Source organism: Rhinolophus hipposideros (assembly GCF_964194185.1).
Source record: "Rhinolophus hipposideros genome assembly, chromosome: 24".
In the NCBI taxonomy this organism is placed as follows: Eukaryota; Metazoa; Chordata; class Mammalia; order Chiroptera; family Rhinolophidae; genus Rhinolophus; species Rhinolophus hipposideros.
In genome coordinates this window covers 38,808,963-38,830,302 of record NC_138070.1, presented here as the reverse complement: position 1 = coordinate 38,830,302, position 21,340 = coordinate 38,808,963, and the positions used below count along the sequence as shown (strand labels likewise).

Below are 21,340 nucleotides of genomic sequence, written 5' to 3'. Positions count from 1 at the left end.
CCCTGAGGCTTTGGGCAGATATTTATTTTCCCTATTTCATGAGCCCAGGCTCAGAATTGTTACCCACACATCAAAGTGCCATGCAGTCTTAGCTATAGTCCCGTGGTTGGTCTTGCTACCCCGGTACCAAGAGTGGCCTGTAGGCTGAGCCTTCTTGCCATAGATCAGGTCATATGGACAACTCCCCAATCCCCCACCCCTCAGATGTCCTGAAAGATGACTTTGAGCCATTACAGGCCAAAAAAGGAGCTTCGGTCCCGCTGTAGTTCCTTCCAGCATCTCACAGACCTCAGCCCCAGGAAGTTGGATCCGATGTTTAATTTAAATCTTTCTTGTCATGCTCCAAGTAACAGCTCAAATCTGGCTGTTTGTTATTCCAGCAATCACTGTGATCTTCTCTTTTTTGGTTGCGCCTTTTCTTTTCTCCTTTCTCCCTCCTCCCCATATTTTTCTCACTGTCGCTTTCAGTCATTCCCCCAACCCCCACTTCAGAATGGCTTCCTTTTGGGATTCAGAGGATATTTTATCTCAGCTAACACATCCCTGACACCTCTTTGGCATTTCAAGCTACATAGAGGTGGAGACTCTGATTTGCAACCATCTTCTCCATCCTGCACTGTTGACCAGCCAGACAGGTTGTCCTGCCCAGGGAATGGATAGCTGGTTACCCCTCCTTTGTCTGGTCATGTTCCTTCCAGAGCAACCTTTGCTTTCCATTCAGATTACACATTGTTTTAAATATTTGGTGAGGCTGAACTGCCTTATACTGATTCTCCTCAGCTCCAGGGAAAAGAAATGGAGTTCTCACAAAGGAGTTCATCGCCATAAGTCCTTGTCGCCCCTCTGACTGGCCACTTCCTGCTTTGCTGCACTCCCCTCCATGCTGCTCACCTCTCCTTCTCCCACACACCTCTAAAATGACTTCCTGGGGTGCATTTCCAATTGAGAATCAATAATGGATTGATCTTGATCCTAGAGAAAAGATTAGCAGGATTGGCCTGGGCCATCCCTGCCTGGCTCATCAGAGCAGCTGGCTGCTTCCCCAACAACCTTAAGAATGGCAGGCTATAGTGGATACTTTCCACCAATTCCCCCTCCTGGGGAGGCCCCTCAACCTTCACCCCCTGCACATACAGCTCTGAGAGCTTTTTTGGGAGCTCCTATATTTTGGGGGAAAAGGGGAAGAGTAGAAGAAAAGGCATTGCTTGAACATGTACTGCATTTTAGGTACTGAGTTATTACATCCTTCACACAGGATCTTGTTTTATCCTCTCAAAGCTCCAAGAAGTACCTATTGTTATCCCCATTGTAATGAAGCTTAGATAGGTTAAGCAATTTGCCCCAAATCGCACAGCAGAACCTGGACGCAAGCCCAAGTCTTTAGACTCTATAACCCGTTTGTCCTTCACTTTAAAGTCTTTTCCCTGATCCATCTCTAGAAGCCATGGGTTCAAGGGTATCTCTCCATTATGCAGGGGGGCAAGTTAGCTGACAATGGAATTCTGTAGGTGGGATGTCACACAGGGAAGGCCTTGGTCAGAGATGCTCAAATGTGCAAGCTAGCCAGCCAGGCCACCTTACCCCTGCCCAGTCTTTGTCTCCATCTTGCCCCTTTGTGACTTTTTTACCTTTTGAAGGGGCATTTGTTATTCATCTTAGACAGATCATATGAGATGTAAAATATAAGCTAGGATGAAAGATTCTTTATGACATACCGCAGGTCAACTTCACTCTTTAGAGCCTTGTCTCATAATTTACTAGACTCTCCCCAAGTCTACATTTTTCATTCTCTGCTGGAAATATTGGTTGACCTCTCCCTGTGGTTGAAGGGCTAATCACAGCTGAACTGATACATTTTCTCCCTCATTTCTGCTAAATCTTTACCCTCCCTCTACCCAACCTCAGAGGAGTTTCAGTCTCTGGCTGACTTCTCCCAGAAGTTTAAAACAATAAGGTAGCAGACTCCTAAAGAGATCACCTCAATATTATCCCAGATTCTGGGCCAGCCCAGGCCAATAAAATCATTTTTAAATAACCCATTCACGGAGCCAACCAACTCACGATCTGGAAGTTCTTCCTGCTGTCTACTCTCAATCTTACTTGCCTTAACATCAGTCTAACCCCTGCTTGCTGTAATTTGGCCCTCCTATAGGGCACTGGTCCTAAGGTAAAATGAGGGTTAAGGTTTCAGCCCCATCTCCAATAGGGGCACCAAGCAGCATTCAGCTCTCCTGGCTCTGGGTATTAGGGTTGAGGGAGACAGAATAAAATCAAGGTAGAACACAACTTGTTTTAACTTTCTTATTACCTACCTAGCAACCTAAGCTGCCAATAAAGCAGCCATTGGAGTCTGTTAATATCTCTTCCCAGGAGAAGAGAGGCAGAAGGCAGGGTCAGTGCCTCCTGGAAATGTTAGTAATAGACACAGAGGGAAGTTGGCACTGTCCTAATGAAGCCAACACAAGTATTTATTTACCTAGCTCCATCTGGAGGCTCTCTAGATGATTTCCCCAGCCTGTGATGGATGATTCCTTCTCTATATGCATGTTTAAGGAGGAACCCACCCCAGGCTTTCCCCCAGGAAGTTTGTTGGGAGCTGCTTTATATACTTGTTGGCTATGCTGGGCTGATGGCCTCCTCTCTTAGTTCCCATGGAAGTGTTTTTCTCTTTCTGCCATCTGTGCTCTGATTTATTAACTACAAATAAAATATCATAAGGATTATGCCTTCAAGAGCCATTTGTCTAAGCTGCTCAGCAGCAGGCAGTTCCTCTGAGAATAAAGGCCTATTCTTTTACCTTCTCAGGGCCACATAACCCATTTCTAAGTTCCACAGTACATTTACGTATATAGGTCTTCATCTGAAGGATTTCCCATCCTGGGTCTTCCTATCTTAAGTGTTGTCAGGGATGTCATCTTGTCTTCTCCTGTGGAGTGGGTGCCCTGAGTTCGGCAAGCTCCATCTACCACTGGTGTGCGGTAAAGGTCTTACATAAAAGAATTCGCCCTCCACAGCGTTGTCTCACCCATGGCTTGTTCTTTCTTTCTTCCTTTCTTCCTTCCTTCCTTCCTTCCTTTCTTCCTTTCTTTCTCCCCTTCTCTTCCTTTCTGTTTCCTTGCTTTCCCTTCCTTTCCCTTCCCTCCTTCCCTCCTTCCCTCTTTCTTCCCTCCTTCCTTCCTTCCTTCCTTCCTTCCTTCCTTCCTTCCTTCCTTCCTTCCTTCCTTCCTTCCTTCCTTCCTTTCTTTCTTTTCTTGCTTGCTTGCTTTCTTGCTTGCTTTCTTACTTTCTTGCTTTCTTTCTCATTCATCCTCCCTGCTGCTCATTTTTGCTCTTCCTCCCAGGTCCCTCATTTCAAAGTAGCCCCAGAGGAGTTTATCAAGTTCCAGTTCCAGAGATTCACAACCCTGAACCTCCACCCCAGCAACACCGACATCAGTGTGGCTGTCGCTGGGATCCTGAACTTCTTCAACTGCACCACTGCCTGCCTCATTTGTGCCAAAGCAGAATGTAAGTTTCCCCAGGCTGGCTGTACCCCAGACAGTCTGCGTTTGTTGATCTCAACCTGATTGATTTGTTCCTGGCTGGAGGTATGCTAGGCAGGGGAGGGCTCCCTGAGAGCATGGAGCTGATAACCAGAGGTTTCTGGCATCCCATGTGTCCTTGGCTGTTTATCCTTTGCGTGTGTGTGTGTGTGTGTGTGTGTGTGTGTGTGTGTGTATGTGTGTGTGTGAAAGAGAGAGAGAGAGAGAGAGAGGCCAGGAGCACCTTTTGGAAGAACCCCCTTGGCCTGGGCAGGACAGAGGGACTGGGCTGCAGGGAGACTGGCTAATAGCCAAGCCTTTTTGCATCTGCACACTCAATTCCCACGTTTTCATCCTCATTGTTGAGGAGCTACAATAAAGGGGGGGGGGAATATAAAATGGGATGCATTTGTATTTGATGGGTTGAAGAGCTTCTTCCCCTGGAGAGTGACTTTTGCTGATGGAACAAGGTCCAAGGTCAGTTCCTGATAAAGCATTTTTTTGCAAATGCAGGTTTTAGAAATGTGTTTCTCTGACTCTGCGACATAAACTTGTGACATAAACTCAGTACCATGAGACATAGCTGATTGAAGCCAGCACTGTCCACACAGTCTGTGCACCAGTGTGTTCCCGGCGGCCACTGCACACCCACATTGGTCAGGCAGGTGCTGGCCCCGGGCTGCCGCGGGCTCCAGTGCACAAACCCAGGCATCTGTGTCCTGCGCTCTCCAGCTGTTCAGGTCCTGCCCTGTGAGTCTGACTGGGCTGCTCTGGCAGAGCTATGCCATTTCTTCAGGGCTGCTCAGGAGTGCTCTGCATGCTCATGTCCTTCCTCCACACTGGAAGCCTGACAGCATCTGTAAACAAGAAAAAATGCGCTCCAACCAGCTGAGCCATCCGGAAGCTCAGCAGCAGCTCAGCTCAAGGTGCCGTGTTCAATCTTAGTTGCAGGGGGCGGAGCCCACCATCCGTTGTGGGAGTTCGACTCAAGGAGTCGAACCAGCATCCTTGTGGTTGAAAGCCCATGCTCCAACCAACTGAGCCATCTGGACACCCCAGAGCTAAGCGGCAGCTCATTGACTTCATTCTGGTTGCGGAGGGCGCAGCTCGCTGGGCCATGTGGGAATCGAACCAGTAGCCCCATTGCCCAGAGCTTGCGCTCTAACCAACTGAGCCACCCTGGACAGGAAATTCTTGTGGCTAGCCACAGTCTCTCTTGCTATTAGTGAGTCCTGTTTCCTCTGCTTCAACTCTTCCTGGGCTTGGGAAATAAGTTGTTCAGGTGTTTGTTAAGCATCTACTATGCACTAGGTACTATGCTAGATTCTGTTGCCTCCTAGCCCAGGACTCTTTCCATTAGAATTATGATATTCCTTGACATTCAAAGTTCCTTACAGATTGCAAAGCACTTTCACTTATGTTTTGCCATTTTACCCTCTTCCCAAGTCATTCTAGAGCCAAGAAGACAGTCCTTGAGCTATTGCCGAAGGTCACACAGCTGGTATATGACAAAGTCAAGACTAACTTAAGTCCTCCGACTCTGAGTCAGGCCTTCCTCCTCCAGGGCTCCTCCCACCCTCCTGGTCTGCACAAACAGCCTCCGAGCAGTGGCTCAGGGCAGGCTCTGCCTTGCAGGTACAGGTCCTTTGAAGGGCAGAGCTGGGTGCAGGATGACTGGGCACAGACACAGTCCTGGGGAGGACGAGCCTGCCCAGGTGCCAGAGAGGCCAGCCCACAGCCCAAGTGGGACTCATCAACCCCGCGCCACTGCAACTTGGAGAATTCATCCATTGAGGCTGCTGATCAACTCTGGCCCCACCCACCAGGGCCCAGGGAAGAAAGGTGGGGCAGAGCAGGAGAAGTTCAAGGGCAAAAAGGATTAAAATTTAATCAAAGAATAAAGAAATGAGGGACTGAAGGGAAATGCAGCTCAGAGCTTGGGAGGAGACACGCTTCCATCTTATTAATTCAGAGCCAAGAGACACGGCAAGTGAAATTAGAAACAGGAATTTAATTCTATTTTTCAGCTGTCAAAATTAGGCATAATGGAGATCATTCCACGGGGAATCATATCATTTACTCTCCTTCCCAAAAGCAGTTTTTTAATAAGCAGGTTTTGGGCCAAGTAGAGTTGTATTGTAGATAACATTATTTTTCTTTAATGGGAAAAAAATTAGAACATCTGCAAGTGCCTAGTTCTAATGAGGCTGGGGGAGGAGATGTGGTGAGGACCCCAGACATGGCCGTCCTGGTTATCCCCACGGAGCCTGGGGCAGTTTGTTGTTTGGGTCTTCCAAGGAGAGTTTGCAGTTACCTTTTGAAACTCAGGGTGGACCTGAGTTTCACCAGAGCCTTCAGTTCCATGTGGTCACAAATGTAATATGCTGTATATTTTCCTGGTACTTTGTACATAACTCAAATCATCTTTATTTCTTTTCTTTCTTTTTTTTTTTTTTGCTTGCTAAATATTTGCTAAATATTGCTAAATATTTGAATGTCCTTTTTTATGGCTATGTGTCCAATGCCCCTACACCTTCTGCTAGTTATTTACTTCCTATGTGATCTTGGGGAAGTGACTGAGGCACTCTCTAAGAGCATCTTGCTATCTCATCTAAAACACGGGGACAGTTTTCCAGATGGGACAATTTTACGTCCCTCCCAGGATGGCTGAGGGAATTAAATAGGACAACATAGAGTATAACACAGCGTCCATATCTAGGGAACATATGTGGTCCATGAGAGATTTCCTTTCCTTTCCTTCCCGAATTCCTTTGCACAAGGCCAGGTCCTGACCTAGAGAAGAATGAGAATAGTTTGGCTCTGTCCTTATACCATCCATGTGTTCCGTAAACTTGGTCCATGTTGTTGGAAAGGAGCAGACTCTGTTCTCCTGGGGAGGAAGCGCAGCTGCAGAGAAAGGCAGAATGGTGCAATGAAAGAGAACCACCTTTGGAGTCAAACCAGGCCACTCCACCACTCATGAGTTGTATGATATTAAGCAGATCACTTGACTTCTCTGAGCCTTAGTTCCTTCCTGTGTGAAATGGTGATAATAATGCCTCTCAGGGTAATTGGGTAGAAGGTATCTGGGCCAAGAACATAATACAAGTTTAATTACTGTTACTTTATCATGCAACTGTGGTTGTGGCAATAGGGGGTGAAGGATGAGGTATGGAGAATAATACCCAGGGCCCCTTGTGAAAGTAACTGGGGCAGTAGTTACTACCCAGGGCCCCTTGTGAAAGTAACTGGGCCTTCCACATGCCCCTTCTAGGAGGCACTGTGGGAGGCCTTTTGCTCACAGCAATACAAAATTAATCATTTATTGAGCATTTATTATGTGCCAAACACTCTACTGAGGATTTTAAATTACCTCATTTAAACCTCAGGATAACTATTTAAGATGGGTTCTATAAACATTCTTATTATATGCATGAAGACAAGAGAGATTAAGTCCATTTTCAAGGTTGCATGGTTCTTGTTACCGCCTCTCCCTGCCTCTCTGAGTGCTGTGGAAGAGACAGAAGTGAGGGACCATCTTTCTTACTTTATGGAAGGACTGAGGCCTTCCCATGCCTACTCTAGTAGTGAATCAGAGCCCCGAACTTGGAATCAGAAAACCTGGATTTGGATCTTGGCCTGTCCCAGGATCTCTAGCTCTATGATCTCAGTCATATATATAACTATAATGTGGTTATAATAATAATAATACCTGCCTCCAGGGCACTTGTAGGTGTTAAATCCACTGTATGTGAAGGTGCTTAGGACACATGGAAGGCAGTTCTCAGGGCAGGGACACCTGCTGGGCCCCAGCCTGGAAACACATCCAGAAATTAGGAGGCTGACGGGAGTACAGAAGCTACATTCTTCCCATGCCCATCCTTGCCATCAGAGAAGGGGACAGCCTCCATGGCCAAGCAAGGCACAATTGTCCTCCTGTGAGCCAGAAGCCTGACCCTGCACCCCCACCCCCTCTCTGTCTCCTCCTCTGGCCCCCATGGTTTGGCCCTCCCTGCCTGTTTTGGGGCCAAGCCTAGGTGTGGGATGGGACAAAACTGAGAAGCAAGTGAAATATGTTGTTCAAGCATTTGAACTTAAGCTGTTCTGCAACGCTTTGCTCATCCCTCCCTGTCAGTTAGCATCTGCTCCATGGAACATGTCTGCAATCCATACACTGTGAGGCGTGCGTGCCTGGCAGGTGGAAGTGGGATGGAGACTTTCCTGATTTGGGGCACTGTGCACAATTGTGAACTCATGTTACCTCACTAAACCCTTACCACAGTCCTCTGAAGTCAGTATTATGTCAGCTGCATCCCAAAAGATGGAAAAGGGCTGCCTTCCTGGGAATATAGCTCTTGTGCAGAACCAAAGCCAAGGGAATCAACCAGTGGAGAGCAAGGAATGCCTGTTGAAATGGGTATTCATTCTAATTGTTTTTATCCAAGGGTCCTCTGTGTCCCCTGAAGACTCTTTACTTAGGTATTTGTGTCCTTGTCCTATGGCCCTGTCCAACACAGGCTGTGCCTTTCACAGCCTCTCCATCCTCCTGCAGCCTGGCCCACTGCCTTGCACTTCCAAAAGCCAGCCTTTCTCCTTCCCAGAAGAGCTGGCCTGCTGAGTCTTTCATTGATCCATCCCATTCCATCCCGAGCAAGACTAATAGGTTCCCCAGTTTTCTCGCAGCCTTTGACTTGGCAGACAGACCTGCTGCTGGGCTGGGGGTTTTGTAGAAGAGAAGGGTTGTGCTAGAGGTGGAGGGGAAACCTGGAAGATAGCAGCTTTTAACCTCTCTGATGGCAGTTGTCTTTGGTAAATCCCTTATTTCTATTAAGCAGATAGAGATAAGGATAATTACAATTGGAAAATGTCAAACTGCACTGAAAAATTCCTAATATACTTTTTTTATTTTATTAAAATTTATTGGGGGGACAATGGTCAACAAAACTACATAGGTTTCAAATGTACAGCTCTATAATACATCATGTATCTATTGCATTATGTGTTCACCACCCAGAGTCAGTTCTCCTTCCATCATCATATATTTGATCCCCTCTTACGCTCTTCTGTCATCCCACCTCCCCCCTTACCCTCTGGTAACCACTAAACTGTTATCTGTGTCTATGAGTTTTTGTTTCTTTATTTGTTTGTCTTTTTCCTTTGTTGCCTTTCATTTTGTATTCCACATATGAGTGAAGTCATATGGTTGTCGACTTTTTCTGTCTGACTTATTTCACTTGGCATAATAATCTCAAGATCTATCCATGTTGTCGCAAATGGCAGTATTTCATCTTTTCTTATGGCAGAGTAGTATTCCTAATATTCTTAATGTAACTAAACCACACATTCTCTTCTTCAAATTTCTTCCACTGCTTAGAATAAAAAATTTTAAAAAAGTATTCTCTTCTGACTGATAGAATTAAGACTATGGGCTGGAAAGACACCAACATTCTTCTAGTTCAACTTTTCATCCACTGTGTATAACAGTCCTCAACAGGGCCTTCAGTCTTTCCTTGACTACCTCCAGTAATGGGGAACTCATCACCTCATGATGTAGCCCACTGCATCTTTAGACATCTTGAACAGAGGTTCTTCCTTATGTTGAGCTAAATCTGTCTCCCTGTGACTTCCATCCACTCATTGTTCCTGGGTATAGTACTCGAGACTGCCAAGAGCAAGTCTGTCTCATGACAGCCCTTCCCACCCTTCCTCAAGCCAGGTACCCCCTTCCTTCAGGTGGCCCTCAAGTGACATGGTATGTGTTCCCCTGCAGGCACTGCTGCTCCCCTGGCCTGTTAGGATATAGGGTCTCTTTCTTACCCCACAGTCTCTAGTTCAGTCCACCAGCAAACAACGAGTACCCTGCTTTGCACTGGGGATGTGCAAAGAAGTTTGAATGGGATCCCTGCCCAACATGGTAAAATAATTAGTGTATATATATATATATATATATATATATATATATATATATATGTATTATAACATGTATACATATATGGATATGTATATGCTATCACATATTTTACATGGTTTATAACCAAGAGCTGTATTTTGTGGACTGGATAATAAATTTTGTAAGAGTTAGGAGATAGGATGAAAGATGGTTAGGAAGTAAAAGTGTGGGAGAGAGAAAGGAATGGAAACCAGATTTGTGGAATACCTTGTAGGTGACAGACACTGTGTTGCTTACTTGTCATCCTCTTACTAATCCTGTAAAGTAGTTATTATCCTTATTTTCAGATGAGGACACTGAAGTGCAATGGGTAGAGGGAATTGCCCACATTCACTAACTACCCAGCAGCACTGGAGCCGGGATTCACGGCCACACCTTGTGCTCTTTTTGCTGCTGCAATGTGGTTCAGACTGGGGAACGGAGTAACTGTTAGGAGATCCTGGGTTGGGGAGCAGACTTCCCCAGACTCATACCCTTCTCCCCTCTCCTGCCCGCACCCTGTCTGAGCACACAAGAGAGTGTGCTGTATGAGATGGGGGAATGTTGCTACTTCTTCGTTTAAAGGGCCGCAGAGCATCCTGAAGGGCAGCGGGATGGGCATGTCAGGGATTGATAAGAGCAGGGTCCCAGTTTATGTGGTATCTGGGGGTGCTCTTTTCTCTGGAAGCTCAATGCGCCAGCTGGTTTTAAAGAGATGAAGCAACCCTGGCCGCCTTGGCTAGGCCTCTCTGCGCTGTGCTGCGCATAATCCTTCTGTCATCCCCCAGACTTTCCTGTCTCATCCCACTGAATTTCATTGCCCAGAATGAAGGGTCCCAGGGGATTTGGCTTCTTTCCAAGCCAGACCACAAAGAGTCTCCCTGCTACATTCCAGGACCCATGGGATACCCCTACTGCTATCCCTCCCTTATTCAGCCCTCCAGCTGTTCCCTCCCATAGCGTGCCCAGGCAGATCTTTCCTTGAGCCAAGGAGATGGCTGACACTACAGGTGCCCCTGCTCTGTGCCCTCCTCAGAAAGGTTGGCTCTTTGTTAGAGTGTCTTTTGGAGCAGTTGCTCAGACCTTTTTACAAGTGAGATTGTGCTTTTCATATCAACAAAGAGGAAGATTTGGCAAGTATTCTTTCTGTTTTACGTATAGGACAAAATGTGGTTGCCCCACAGAAAATCAGCTTATTTAGGCTATCAAAGAAAATAGGGACATGACTTGAACTTCTCTGTAGACTTAGGTGCAAGTCCCTGGACTCTAAGCTCCTAAAGGCCAGAGTGTGTATCTGATCCGTTTTCTCTGCTGACATCTTGTTGTCCCAGTTTCTGGCACTTAAGGTGCACATAGTAAGTGTTGGTTGAAAAGACTTGTACTCTCTTCCCTCATTCTTCCTCACTGAGCCATGCCTGCCCTTTGAGTTCTTGTGGGGATGAGTAAATACAAGAGAAGTAACACTGATACTGTATATTCCAGTTCCCCGTATGCTTTCAGGTAGGATCCCATTGAGTTCTGACCTGTTATACTCATTTTGCAGATGAAGATGAAGACTCAAAGAGGTTAGATGGCTTTTCAAGGTCACACAGCCAGTGAGGGCTGACCTTGAGCTTGAACCTAGATCTTCTGCATCAGGAGCAGAAAGTGCCCCAGCAACATCAGTGCCACTCTTGATGGCAGCTAGTGGAGAGGGGCTGCGAGGAGCACAGATGGCAGTGGATCTTCAGAAGCCTGGGTCAAGGCCCTGTTGGGAAGGAGGGAAGGGCCAACCAGATGCTGTGGCTTGCACAGCTGGGCTGTTTCTGAATATCAGGCCCCCTGGAGGCTTCCCTCCCAACCTCCACAGCCTCCAGCTCCCAGGAATGCTTTTTCTCAGGCCCCATGACTGGAGGATAGAAGTTGACACCACTTTCCCAGAGCTCCTGTCCCAATCATGCCAGGCCTTTGGGCTCCACCCTGCTAACTTTCCCTTGTTAAAAACAAAAACAAACAAACAAACAAACAAAAACCCCACCCCACCTGTGTAGATCGTCCTCGCTAAATCCGGAGAAAAATGTCCGGTCTCCCTGGGGTCTATGCGGGCTGCCTCCTGTGTGTTTTGTCCTGGTGTCATGGGAAAAGGGTTGGATGAAGATGTAAAAAAATGGGAATCCTGATCCCAGCTGTGTCCCTATGTGACCAGGCAAAGCTTGTCACCTCTCTACATAAAGAGGGAGGCAATGTGATACTCCTCACAGCCCCCTCTTTCTCTTACCTTTTGATACTCAAGGGTGAGGAGGGTGAGTAACCTGAGCAGGGAGGAGTCTCTGAGTCATATTCAATACATTCCTGCATTTAATATCCCTTTAGCAAGTAAGGAAACCAGAGCACTGGGACCTTTGAGTGGTTGGAAAGCCAACCCTTTCTTCACCATCCAGTGTGTGGAGCCTATGTCTGGGAGAGTTATTCATCTTCATGCCTCATGCTCTACTCTGTGCTGTGGGATTATGACACCTTACAGGATTATTGTGAGGAGTTAAATGAGAAGAACTATGTGAAATGTTTAGCCCATTACCTGGAACACAGTAAGGATTTAATAAATGTTACTATTGTCACTGCTTTGGGGAGCAAATGCCTGTAGGTTTCATTTCCATTGGACTTGAGACTGCTCTATTCCCAGGAGACCGCCACCCCCTCCACCCTCTTGCTGGCCTGCCCTTTCAAAGACCAAGCAGAATTAAGACCCTTTTGTCTGAGTGATACCATTCTGAAACCCCTCTTCCCACCACTGCCCCAATGCAGCAAATAGCAGGAGGGGACGAGGGGAGAGTCCTTAGCTCACAATCCCAGTTTTCCTTTTTTGTCCTGAACCTGCATTGTTGCCTTCTGGGGTGCAGTTTAAAGCCTGTTCTTTTATACTCATAATAATACCTTGTTTTAATGCAGCTACTATGCTCTGAGAAGTGCAAAGGGTTTTGCTAGACCTGTTTTCTGGGCTTTGTGATGTTGAGGGAACTGCTTCCCCACCTAACGGCTGTTATAGGGCAAGCTGGAACATTTATGAGGGTTTACCGTGTATGAGACTCAGCCTTATTACTTTAAACGTTACTTCATTTGATTCTCGCCATCGCCCTGTGAGCTGGCCACTGTTTTTATTCTCATTGCTCAGATAAAGAAACTGAGGCCAAAAGACCCAGCCATACAAAGAGGTCACACAGTGACTAGGTTAGGGAAAGAAGCCCAGGCCTGGTGGTCTCTGAACCCAGGTCTGAGCACTGGGGAGCACTGCTCCTGAGGGCTATGGGAAAGAGTGGGGATGAAGTAGAGAGCTTCATTCTCTACTTTATAGGAGTATTTCCAGGGGACTCGGTGGGGTGGGAGAGAGGCCATGGGAGCTTAGGAGCATTCCTTTTATTGAAGATGTGATCATTGAAGCCCCAAAAGGTTAAGACACTTATTCCGGTAAAAATGTTCCTCCTGAGCACCAGCAGTGGGCCAGACCCATGACCTTGCCTCTGGCCTTGCTCCTCATTAGTCCTGCTTTTGCTCCAGTGTCTCCAACAGTGGCACTGTGGACTCTGAGGGCCTTCATCCTCTCTTCCCTTCCAGGCCTTTTAAACCTTGAGAAGCTGCTCCGGCAATTCCTTATCTCCAAGGACACACTCTCAGTCCGGATGCTGGATGACACCCAGGACCCCACCCCACTCCTCAAAGAGATCCGGGACGACAAGACAGCTACCATCATCATCCATGCCAACGCCTCCATGTCCCACACCATCCTCCTGAAGGTGGGAGCCGGGCTGGGTGGGTGCTGATGGGCATGCAGCATTCTTCCCCACCCTCCTTCTTACCTCTGAGCTTATACTTTGCTCCCTCCTTGCCTTGGGTGTCCTCCTGGGCCATGCCTGAAGGAGCCCTGGGCTGTACCTCTGAACCCTGACAAAACTGTGTGCTTCACTTTAAATGGACAGCTCCTGAGAGCTGAAAGAAGAAAGCAGAATGATGGTGATTTCACAGAACTATTTAACTTCTGGTGCAGCAGGGCAGCCACTGACACACTGGCCAAACCTAGACCCTACCAGGGGATCTGTGGTGAAGTCCATGGGTTCCTAGGAGGGGCTTGGGTATTTAGGGGATTTGTGACAGAGGCTATTTGTCAAATGGTGTAGAAGTATTTCCATATTTGGACAACTGAGGCGGTCACATCTGCATGTACTGCTGAATTCCGGTCCCACTTATAATACTTATACATGTACCACGGTTCACTAAGTGAGCTATGTAATTTCCCAATGTAATCCTCTCAGTGACTACCTGAGGTAGGTATAATATCTTCTCTTGACAGATGAAGAAACTGAAACTCTGGGAGATTAACAGCTCTGTTCAAGGCCCAGCCCTGTGAGGAGCAGAGCTAAGTCTGTACCAGTTGTTTCTGACAACAAATCGGGTGGTTTCTCCTACTCCCCCTGAATACAGAGGGGCAGAGTGTCAGCCCCTAAATCAGAACATACACTCATGGAAGCTGGAGCTCTGTGAGGCTTATCTGAGAGAGACAGAGACAGACACAGATAAATAAATCAGGTTCCTGGGTATCTATGCTGGACAAACAGCTGGAAACAGCTGAGTAGCCTTGGCGTTAGCTGGCAGCAGTTCCAGGCCTGGTGGCTGGCATAGGCACATACCCCCAGGCAGAGTGGATCCTGCTTCCAAGTTCTTCTATGGCTCACAGCAGCTCCCCAAGCCTCTTCCCCAAACCAAACGCATTGGCCTCTTCTAATGCCATTTTAATTGCACATTTAAAAGCAACCTGCCATCTCCCACTGAAGGAGCTAGGCTCCTTGTTAACCTCTGCCAAGCTGTGAGGAGCCTGGCAGTCACTCTGATGATTGTCTTTTCCTCTCTCTCCTTCCTGTCTCCTAAGCTCCCCTCCCCAGGTAGTTTTTGTCTCAGAGTGAATAAGAGATTTGAATGAGTTTTCTGAGTACTGAGGGCTGTCCCTTCAGCCTGTTGCTATAGTAATTTTCCACAGCTCCAAACCCATGTCTGTCTGTGTGCATATATCCAACTCACATACACACACAGAATTTTTCTTTTTTCTTCCTTTTTCTCTTTTTTATGTCTGGGGCTAGGATCAATGAAGTCATCAGGATGGAAAAGCCCCTCTAAGTTTCAAGACAGGAGACATACACGCTGAGGAGTCCTCAGGAAAGTGGGGAGCAGAGAGTGAGATAGATGTTCCCCCAGGCCCCTTGCAGAGGGCAGGTCAGAATGCACATATCCCGTATCTCCACCACAACCCCACCCCACCTCCCGTAGTGGAGCCTGTCTGAACAGCCCCCAGGGGGAAGCCCTTTAGGGGCAGTCCTTGTCCAGGAATATTACACTATTTCATAGTTTCTAGCATACGCAATTGCTCTCTCTCTCTCTCTCAAATAATATGTCTACTTTACTGTTGAAATTTTGGAAAGTACGGAAAAGCATATATTTGAAAATAAAAATTATTCATGATTCCCTCACCCAGAGATAACCACTATTAAATTTTGATTTGTATTCTTTCAGCATTTACAGACACATTGTTTTCTTTTCCAAAATTATTTTCACTTAATTATATATCATACACTTTCCCCATGTCATTACATATTTTTCTATAAATAGTTTAATGACTGTATCATTTCCTATCATAGAATGTACCATAATTTATTTAATGATTCCTCTATTGGAGATACACGTCATGTTTAATCTTTTGCTATAATAAATAAGGCTGGGACGCACAGCTTTCTCTGTATGTAAATCTTTATGCACACTCATGAATATTTTCCTGGTGTCAATTTCTAGAAATGGAATTACTGAGTAAAAGGTATGCATGTTTAAAGGATTTTGATATGATTGGCCAGATTACCTTTTAGAAAGGCCATGACAATTTATACTCCCACGAGCAGTGTATTGGTGTCTTATAGCACTCATAGCAATACCGGGTATTTTCGTTAAAAATGCTTTTAATTCTTTTATGGCTGTGCTTTTGAAGGTAACTCAACCTATAGTGATCATCGTTAGGAAAGCGTTCTGCTGGGTGACCAGTGGCAGGCTTTCCTGAGACCATTTACTGGCCCCCACCCTTGAGACCTAAGAACCAAACTGATCGATAACGACGAGTGAAACCTCGGAAAACCATGTTTCCTTTGTTCCCATCTGACTCCCTAGTGGCCCCAGGCAGGCAGGCCCTGCAATAGGCCTGTCCTCAGTCCTCACGGTTCCCTGTGGCTCCCTGCTCCTCTTCCACGGGGATTACAACCCGGACTTGATGGGGCCTCAGGAAGAATGGGCTCACTGTGGGAAGCAGTGTGAGCAGAGAGCACACGGAGCTTCTGGGATATTCTGTGAGCATGCATCAGCTTGGCCCTGGAGTTTGGCAGCACTCTGCTGTCTCTTGATTTCAGGAGGATTTGCAGAGTAATCTCCTACTTTATTGAGCAGCTGTTCCAGCAACGACCTACATATTTACCCAGAATTTAGGTCTTAAAAACCAAGGATCTCTTGGTTTTTGTCTTTTATCTTTAGGACAGCAGATTTCACAAAATGGGTTTTACCATCTGGTGGTGCCCTCTCCCAGCTCTTTGCCCCCAGCCCACCTCTGTAACCAAGAGGATCCCATCAGCCTAGGCAGTGGTGAGAGGAAATGACACTTTATATGGACAGTGTGAGTGTGGGGGATGGCATGGGGTGGACATCATGCCATACCATCTTCTTGGAGGAGGAGGAGGAACTGTAGATTTGCTGGAGGAAGGGGCCTTGAGCTCCACGATGACCCCCACTTCAGTTTCCCATTGGAATGGTGGTGATATAATTACACCAACCTGTTCTTCAAGGAGACTGCGGAGGTTCCTGTAAGAATGTTCACAAAGTTATTGGAATTCCTTGGGAGATAAACACTATGTAAGAGGAAAATGTGATCATCCCTGGTGTTGCTTCTCCCCCACATACCTCACTAGTCATGACAAAAATGGTTTCACGGTGACCCAGGGCTGCAAGATATATTATGAAAATTTAATCAACTGCCAAGAAGGATGAGGGCCCTGGGGAGAGCTGGGCTCATTATTTACCTGATCTGCTTGTCAGTTTCTATATCGCCTGTCACACCCACAACCAGGCACACTGAGGGGGAATGCTGGTTAGGAGTATTTATGATGGCTACAGAGATCAGAGTGGAGGAAGGCTTTTCTGAAGCAGCAGTTCTCAACTGTGGGATGACGACACTGTGATCAAGGCTGAGGCATGGCACAAGCAACTTCTTCTTTACTACTAGTGAAGGACCAAAATGTGCAAATGATTCACTTGTTTTTTACATGACTGCAGATTCAAGAATACTCACTGGTCTCACTTATTTGCATTCTGACAGGGGTAGACTTAATTTGGGAATGCCTACAACCCACAGACTCATCTGCCTACGCCTTGGCCCCTAAAAGAGTTGAGTCAGTATTTCCAACAATGTCACAGTCCTCCAGGGGAGCATAGTTAAAAGCACTGAAATTAGGCTGCCTGGCTTTAATTTCATCTTTTCCATTTATGAGATGTGTGACCCAGGACGTCATCAAAATGGTGGCGTGAGGTGAGCCTCTGTAAAGCTCCCCTGGAATTTACAACTAATCGAACAACAGTAACTCCACAAAGGACTCCCTGCACAGCAGACAGGCAAGATGAAGCGTCTCACTACTGAATTCACCAAAAGGTGGGGAAATTGCGCGAGCAGGGGAGGAGGGAAGGGAGAAGTGTGGAGACGGAGCCACTAGGGTGCAGGATGCAGACCTAGCTAAGTGCTCCGAGCTCGCTGCATCCTGGAACTACCGCAGCTGCGGGAGAGGGAAGATCTCAGACTACTAGGGCTCTGCTTACAGCCCACAGGGCTGAGGGGACAGCATATAACATGGCTGAACCCAACACTGACAGCAGAGACCTCGGAGAAAAGACTGAGGGAAGAAGGCTGAAAACAGTGGTTTAAGCCCTCTCTGCCAGCAGAGACCGGAAGCCTTAGGCACTAAGACTAGCCGCCCCCTCCTTACCCTGCAAAAGCTCGCCCTGCCCCCACCTGCCCAGTGCTAGAAGCAGAACAGTAACAGTGTCAGATAAAAAGGACAGAATAATTGCTCTTCTCAGAACTGTGGACCACAGACACAGATTTGCAGCCCAACTAGTTCCGGCAAAGGGGAGGGAGCTGTGGAAGCGGGACAGGCTGTGGTGGTGGTCGCTGCCATTGCTCTGGGCCACCTCTCACAACTCACCCCGCCCCTGGCCCCATCTGGGCCAGATCCCTGCAGGAGTAAACAGAACTGCTGAAACATACGGGCTCTGAATCTGGTGCAGGAAGAGCTTTGGAACTTCAAAAGCTCTCCGCATACCCACACAGACACGGCACCCTGTGACCCAGGCGAACTATTAACAGAGGAGAAGCCCGTCTCCCAGGGAATCCCCCCATTGTGTGAGAAGCTAGAAGAGTGAAGAGAAACCATAGCACTACCATGTGAGAGAGAAAAAAGGCTGCAGTCGAAGAGAAAATAAAACATTCTACCAACAAGTACTGGAAAACAAAAGAAAGACCTCTTCCTATGAACCTGTTGCAGAAACCACTCCTGTAGATGTCTAGGAAGAGAAATAATAAATCAGTAATTGCCATGAATAACCAAGGCAACAAGACAACTCAAAGAAAGTGAAAAGTCTCCAGAAAAGATATGGAAATATATGACTTAAATGATAGAGAATTCAAGATTGCAGTTCTGAAAAAACTCAGGAGATGCAAGAAAACACAGAAAGGCAGTTTAATGAACTCAGAAACACAATCAAAGAAGAACATGAGCATTTTACGAAAGAGATTGAAATTTTAAAAAAGACCAAATAGAATTTCTGGAGATTAAGAACTCAATACAAGAAATTAAGAATGATATAACCAGCTTAGGTAGTACATTTGAATAGATAGAGGAAAGAATCAGTGACATAGAAGATAGAAACCTGGAAATGACACAGAGGGAAGAAGAAAGAGACTTGAGACTTAAAACAAATGAAAGAACTCTACAAGAACTTTCTGACTCTATCAGAAAGAGCAATCTAAGAATAATGGGCATACCAGAAGGAGAAGAGAGAAGGGAACAGAGAATATATTCAAACAAATTGTTGAATATATGAGATGAGAACTTCCCAAACTTGTGGACAGAACTGGATCCTCAAATCCAAGAAGCAAATAGAACACCTAATTACCTCAATCCCAACAGGCCTTCTCCAAGGCACATTGTATTGAAGCTGTGTAAAATCAACGACAAAGAAAGAATTCTCAAGGCAGCCAGGGAAAAGAAGACGGTAACCTACAAAGGAAAGCCCATTAGATTATCATCAGATTTTTCAACAGAAACTCCATAAACCAGGAGGGAATGGAACCAAATATTCAAACTACTGAAAGAGAGAAATCATGAGCCAAGAATAATATATCCAGCAAATGTATCCTTTAGATATAAAGGCGGAATAAAGACCTTTCCAGACATACAGAAGCTGAGGGAATTTTCTAATACATGACCTGCACTACAAGAAATACTAAAGGAAGCTATTCGACCACCATCAACAGGGACAATTTGTGGCAACCAAAACGTAAAAAGGGGGAGGGTAAAGGCCTGAACCAGAATATGGGAATGGAGAAAGTAAGCGTGCTGAAGAAAATGGAATACTCTAAATATCAAACTTTCTTTTAAATAAACTTAAGGGTAACCACTCAAAAAATAATCCAGAACTGAAATATATACTGTAGTAAAAGAAGAAACAGAGGGAAACATCATAAATACCACCACACAGAAATAATAGACAACAACAAAAAGGCAAAGAAACAAGGAGACACAGCCTTACCAGAAAACTAAAGATAGAATGACAGGAAATCCTCACGTATCAATAATCACACTAAATGTAAATGGACTGAACTCACCAATAAAAAGGCACAGAGTAGCAGATTGGATCAAAAAACTAAACCCAACCATATGCTGTCTCCAAGAGACACAACTCAGCTACAAGGACAAGCATAGTCTCAAAGTGAAAGGGGGAAATTGACACTCCAAGCAAATGGTACCCAGAGAAAATCAGGTGTAGCCATAATGATTTCCGATGAAACAGACTTCAGGGTGAAAGAGATAACAAGAGACAAAGATGGACATTTCATAATGGTAAAGGGGACTATACAACAAGAAGACATAACAGTCATCAATATTTATGCCCCCAATCAGGGAGCACCGAAATATACCAAGCAACTACTAACAGAACTAAAGGGAGAAATTGACCAAAACACAATTATACTAGGGGACTTAAATACATCATTGACAGCTATGGACAGATCATCCAAACAGGAAATAAATAATGAAATAACAGCCCTAAATGACACATTAGATGAAATGGACATAATTGACATATATAGAGCACTTCATCCTAAAACATCAGACAATACATTTCTTTCTAGTGTACATGGAACATTCTCAAGGATAGACCATGTATTGGGACATAAAATCAGTCTCAGCAAATTTAAGAAGATTGAAATCATACCAAGCATATTCTCTGATCACAAGGCTTTGGAATTGGATATCAACTGCAAAAAGAAAGCAGGAAAAAACACAAATACATGGATATTAAACAACATACTTTTAGAGATGTGTAACCTTGGACAACTGATAGTCTTTCGGTTTTTCAGTTTCCTCAGCTGTCAAACGTGGGGTGGAGGAGGGATAGTAATGCCTAACTTCGTCGAGTTAATCCAAGTAAAATACTTTCTAGGGCTCGGCACATAAACAGTAAATGTTAGCCATTGTTATTGTTAGTAGTGGAGATAATTGTTACAGTCTAGTTCATTATTTGCTTCATTTTCTTAAAGTCATTTTGGTTTCCATGATATCTGGTTATTTCCTTGCTAATTTGTTGTGCATGAGAACATCAGCTACTGTGAGTGTCACTGCAGGAGTGAGGAGCACGGTGGAGGGACTGAGACCTTATTCTAGAGGCTGGTGTTTCTGTATTCCATCCTCCAAAGTCAAGGGCAAAGTAAGAACCAATCAAGATGTTCTACTCTGCCTGGAGCCAAAGGGTAGTGGGTTAGACAAATGGCAGACACATGGAGCCCTCACTTCTCATCACTGCTAGTAGGTTTTTGTTTTCCTCTCTAATCTCTTTCTCTTCCGTTTGCAGGCAGCTGAACTAGGGATGGTGTCAGCCTATTACACATATATCTTCACTAATCTGGTAAGACATTTTCACAGCTCACCTCCTTGGCATAGGGAGTTTCATTAATTAGGGTCAGTGCGGTGTGACAGAATGAACCCCAGGAGATAGGGACAGGGAAAATAGAAGCAGAGAGGCAAGGCATCTTAGAAAGACGAGAGTTCAGGAGCCACTGGGATTCTCATCCCGACAACTCTTAGTCTTGGGAGAACTGGAATTCTAATCCTCCATTCAAATGCCACCAACCACGTAACAGTGCTTCTTCTGATGGAGGAGTCTCCCCTGTAGGTCCAGTTACTGGCCTGCCGTCTCCGCATTGCCAGACCCATATGCCAACTTGAATTAGCACAGCTAGGGTACACCAGTTACAGGTGTCTTATGGTGTCATAACTGGATGCACCTTCAGAGGGCATCTCCCAAATCCCTTTTTTGCAGATGAGAAAAGAGGTCTCTAGAAATTTTATTGCATCATGTCGGAGCATTATCTTTGCCACCTACAAACTGTGTGCCCTTCAACGAGTACTGAGGCTTGGTTTCCTTGTCTGCAAAACAAGGATAAAAACAGCTACATGGTGGAGTTGCTATAGTTTTGAAATGATGTAATTTAATCTATGTGGAAGCAATTTGAAATTGTAAATCAGTAAAAAAAAATGTGAAAGATTGTTATGAAGTATAG

The 21,340-nt window shown here is 45.7% G+C and overlaps 1 protein-coding gene across 7 annotated transcripts in view; it reads left to right on the top strand.

Moving 5' to 3' along the window:
• Positions 1-21,340, top strand: part of GRIK4 (glutamate ionotropic receptor kainate type subunit 4) — a 463,707-nt gene that overhangs the window by 239,334 nt on the left and 203,033 nt on the right. For 6 of the 7 annotated variants that reach the window (XR_013992485.1, XM_081037048.1, XM_081037049.1 and 3 more), the window contains 3 exons: positions 3,342-3,507; positions 13,042-13,220; positions 20,632-20,685. Coding sequence is in view for 6 of the 7 variants with exons in the window: in XM_081037048.1 (XP_080893174.1) it covers positions 3,342-3,507; positions 13,042-13,220; positions 20,632-20,685 (399 nt within the window). In the remaining variant the exon portion in view is untranslated. The remainder of the gene's footprint in view (positions 1-3,341; positions 3,508-13,041; positions 13,221-20,631; positions 20,686-21,340) is intronic. The other variant, XM_081037046.1, reaches the window with a different exon arrangement.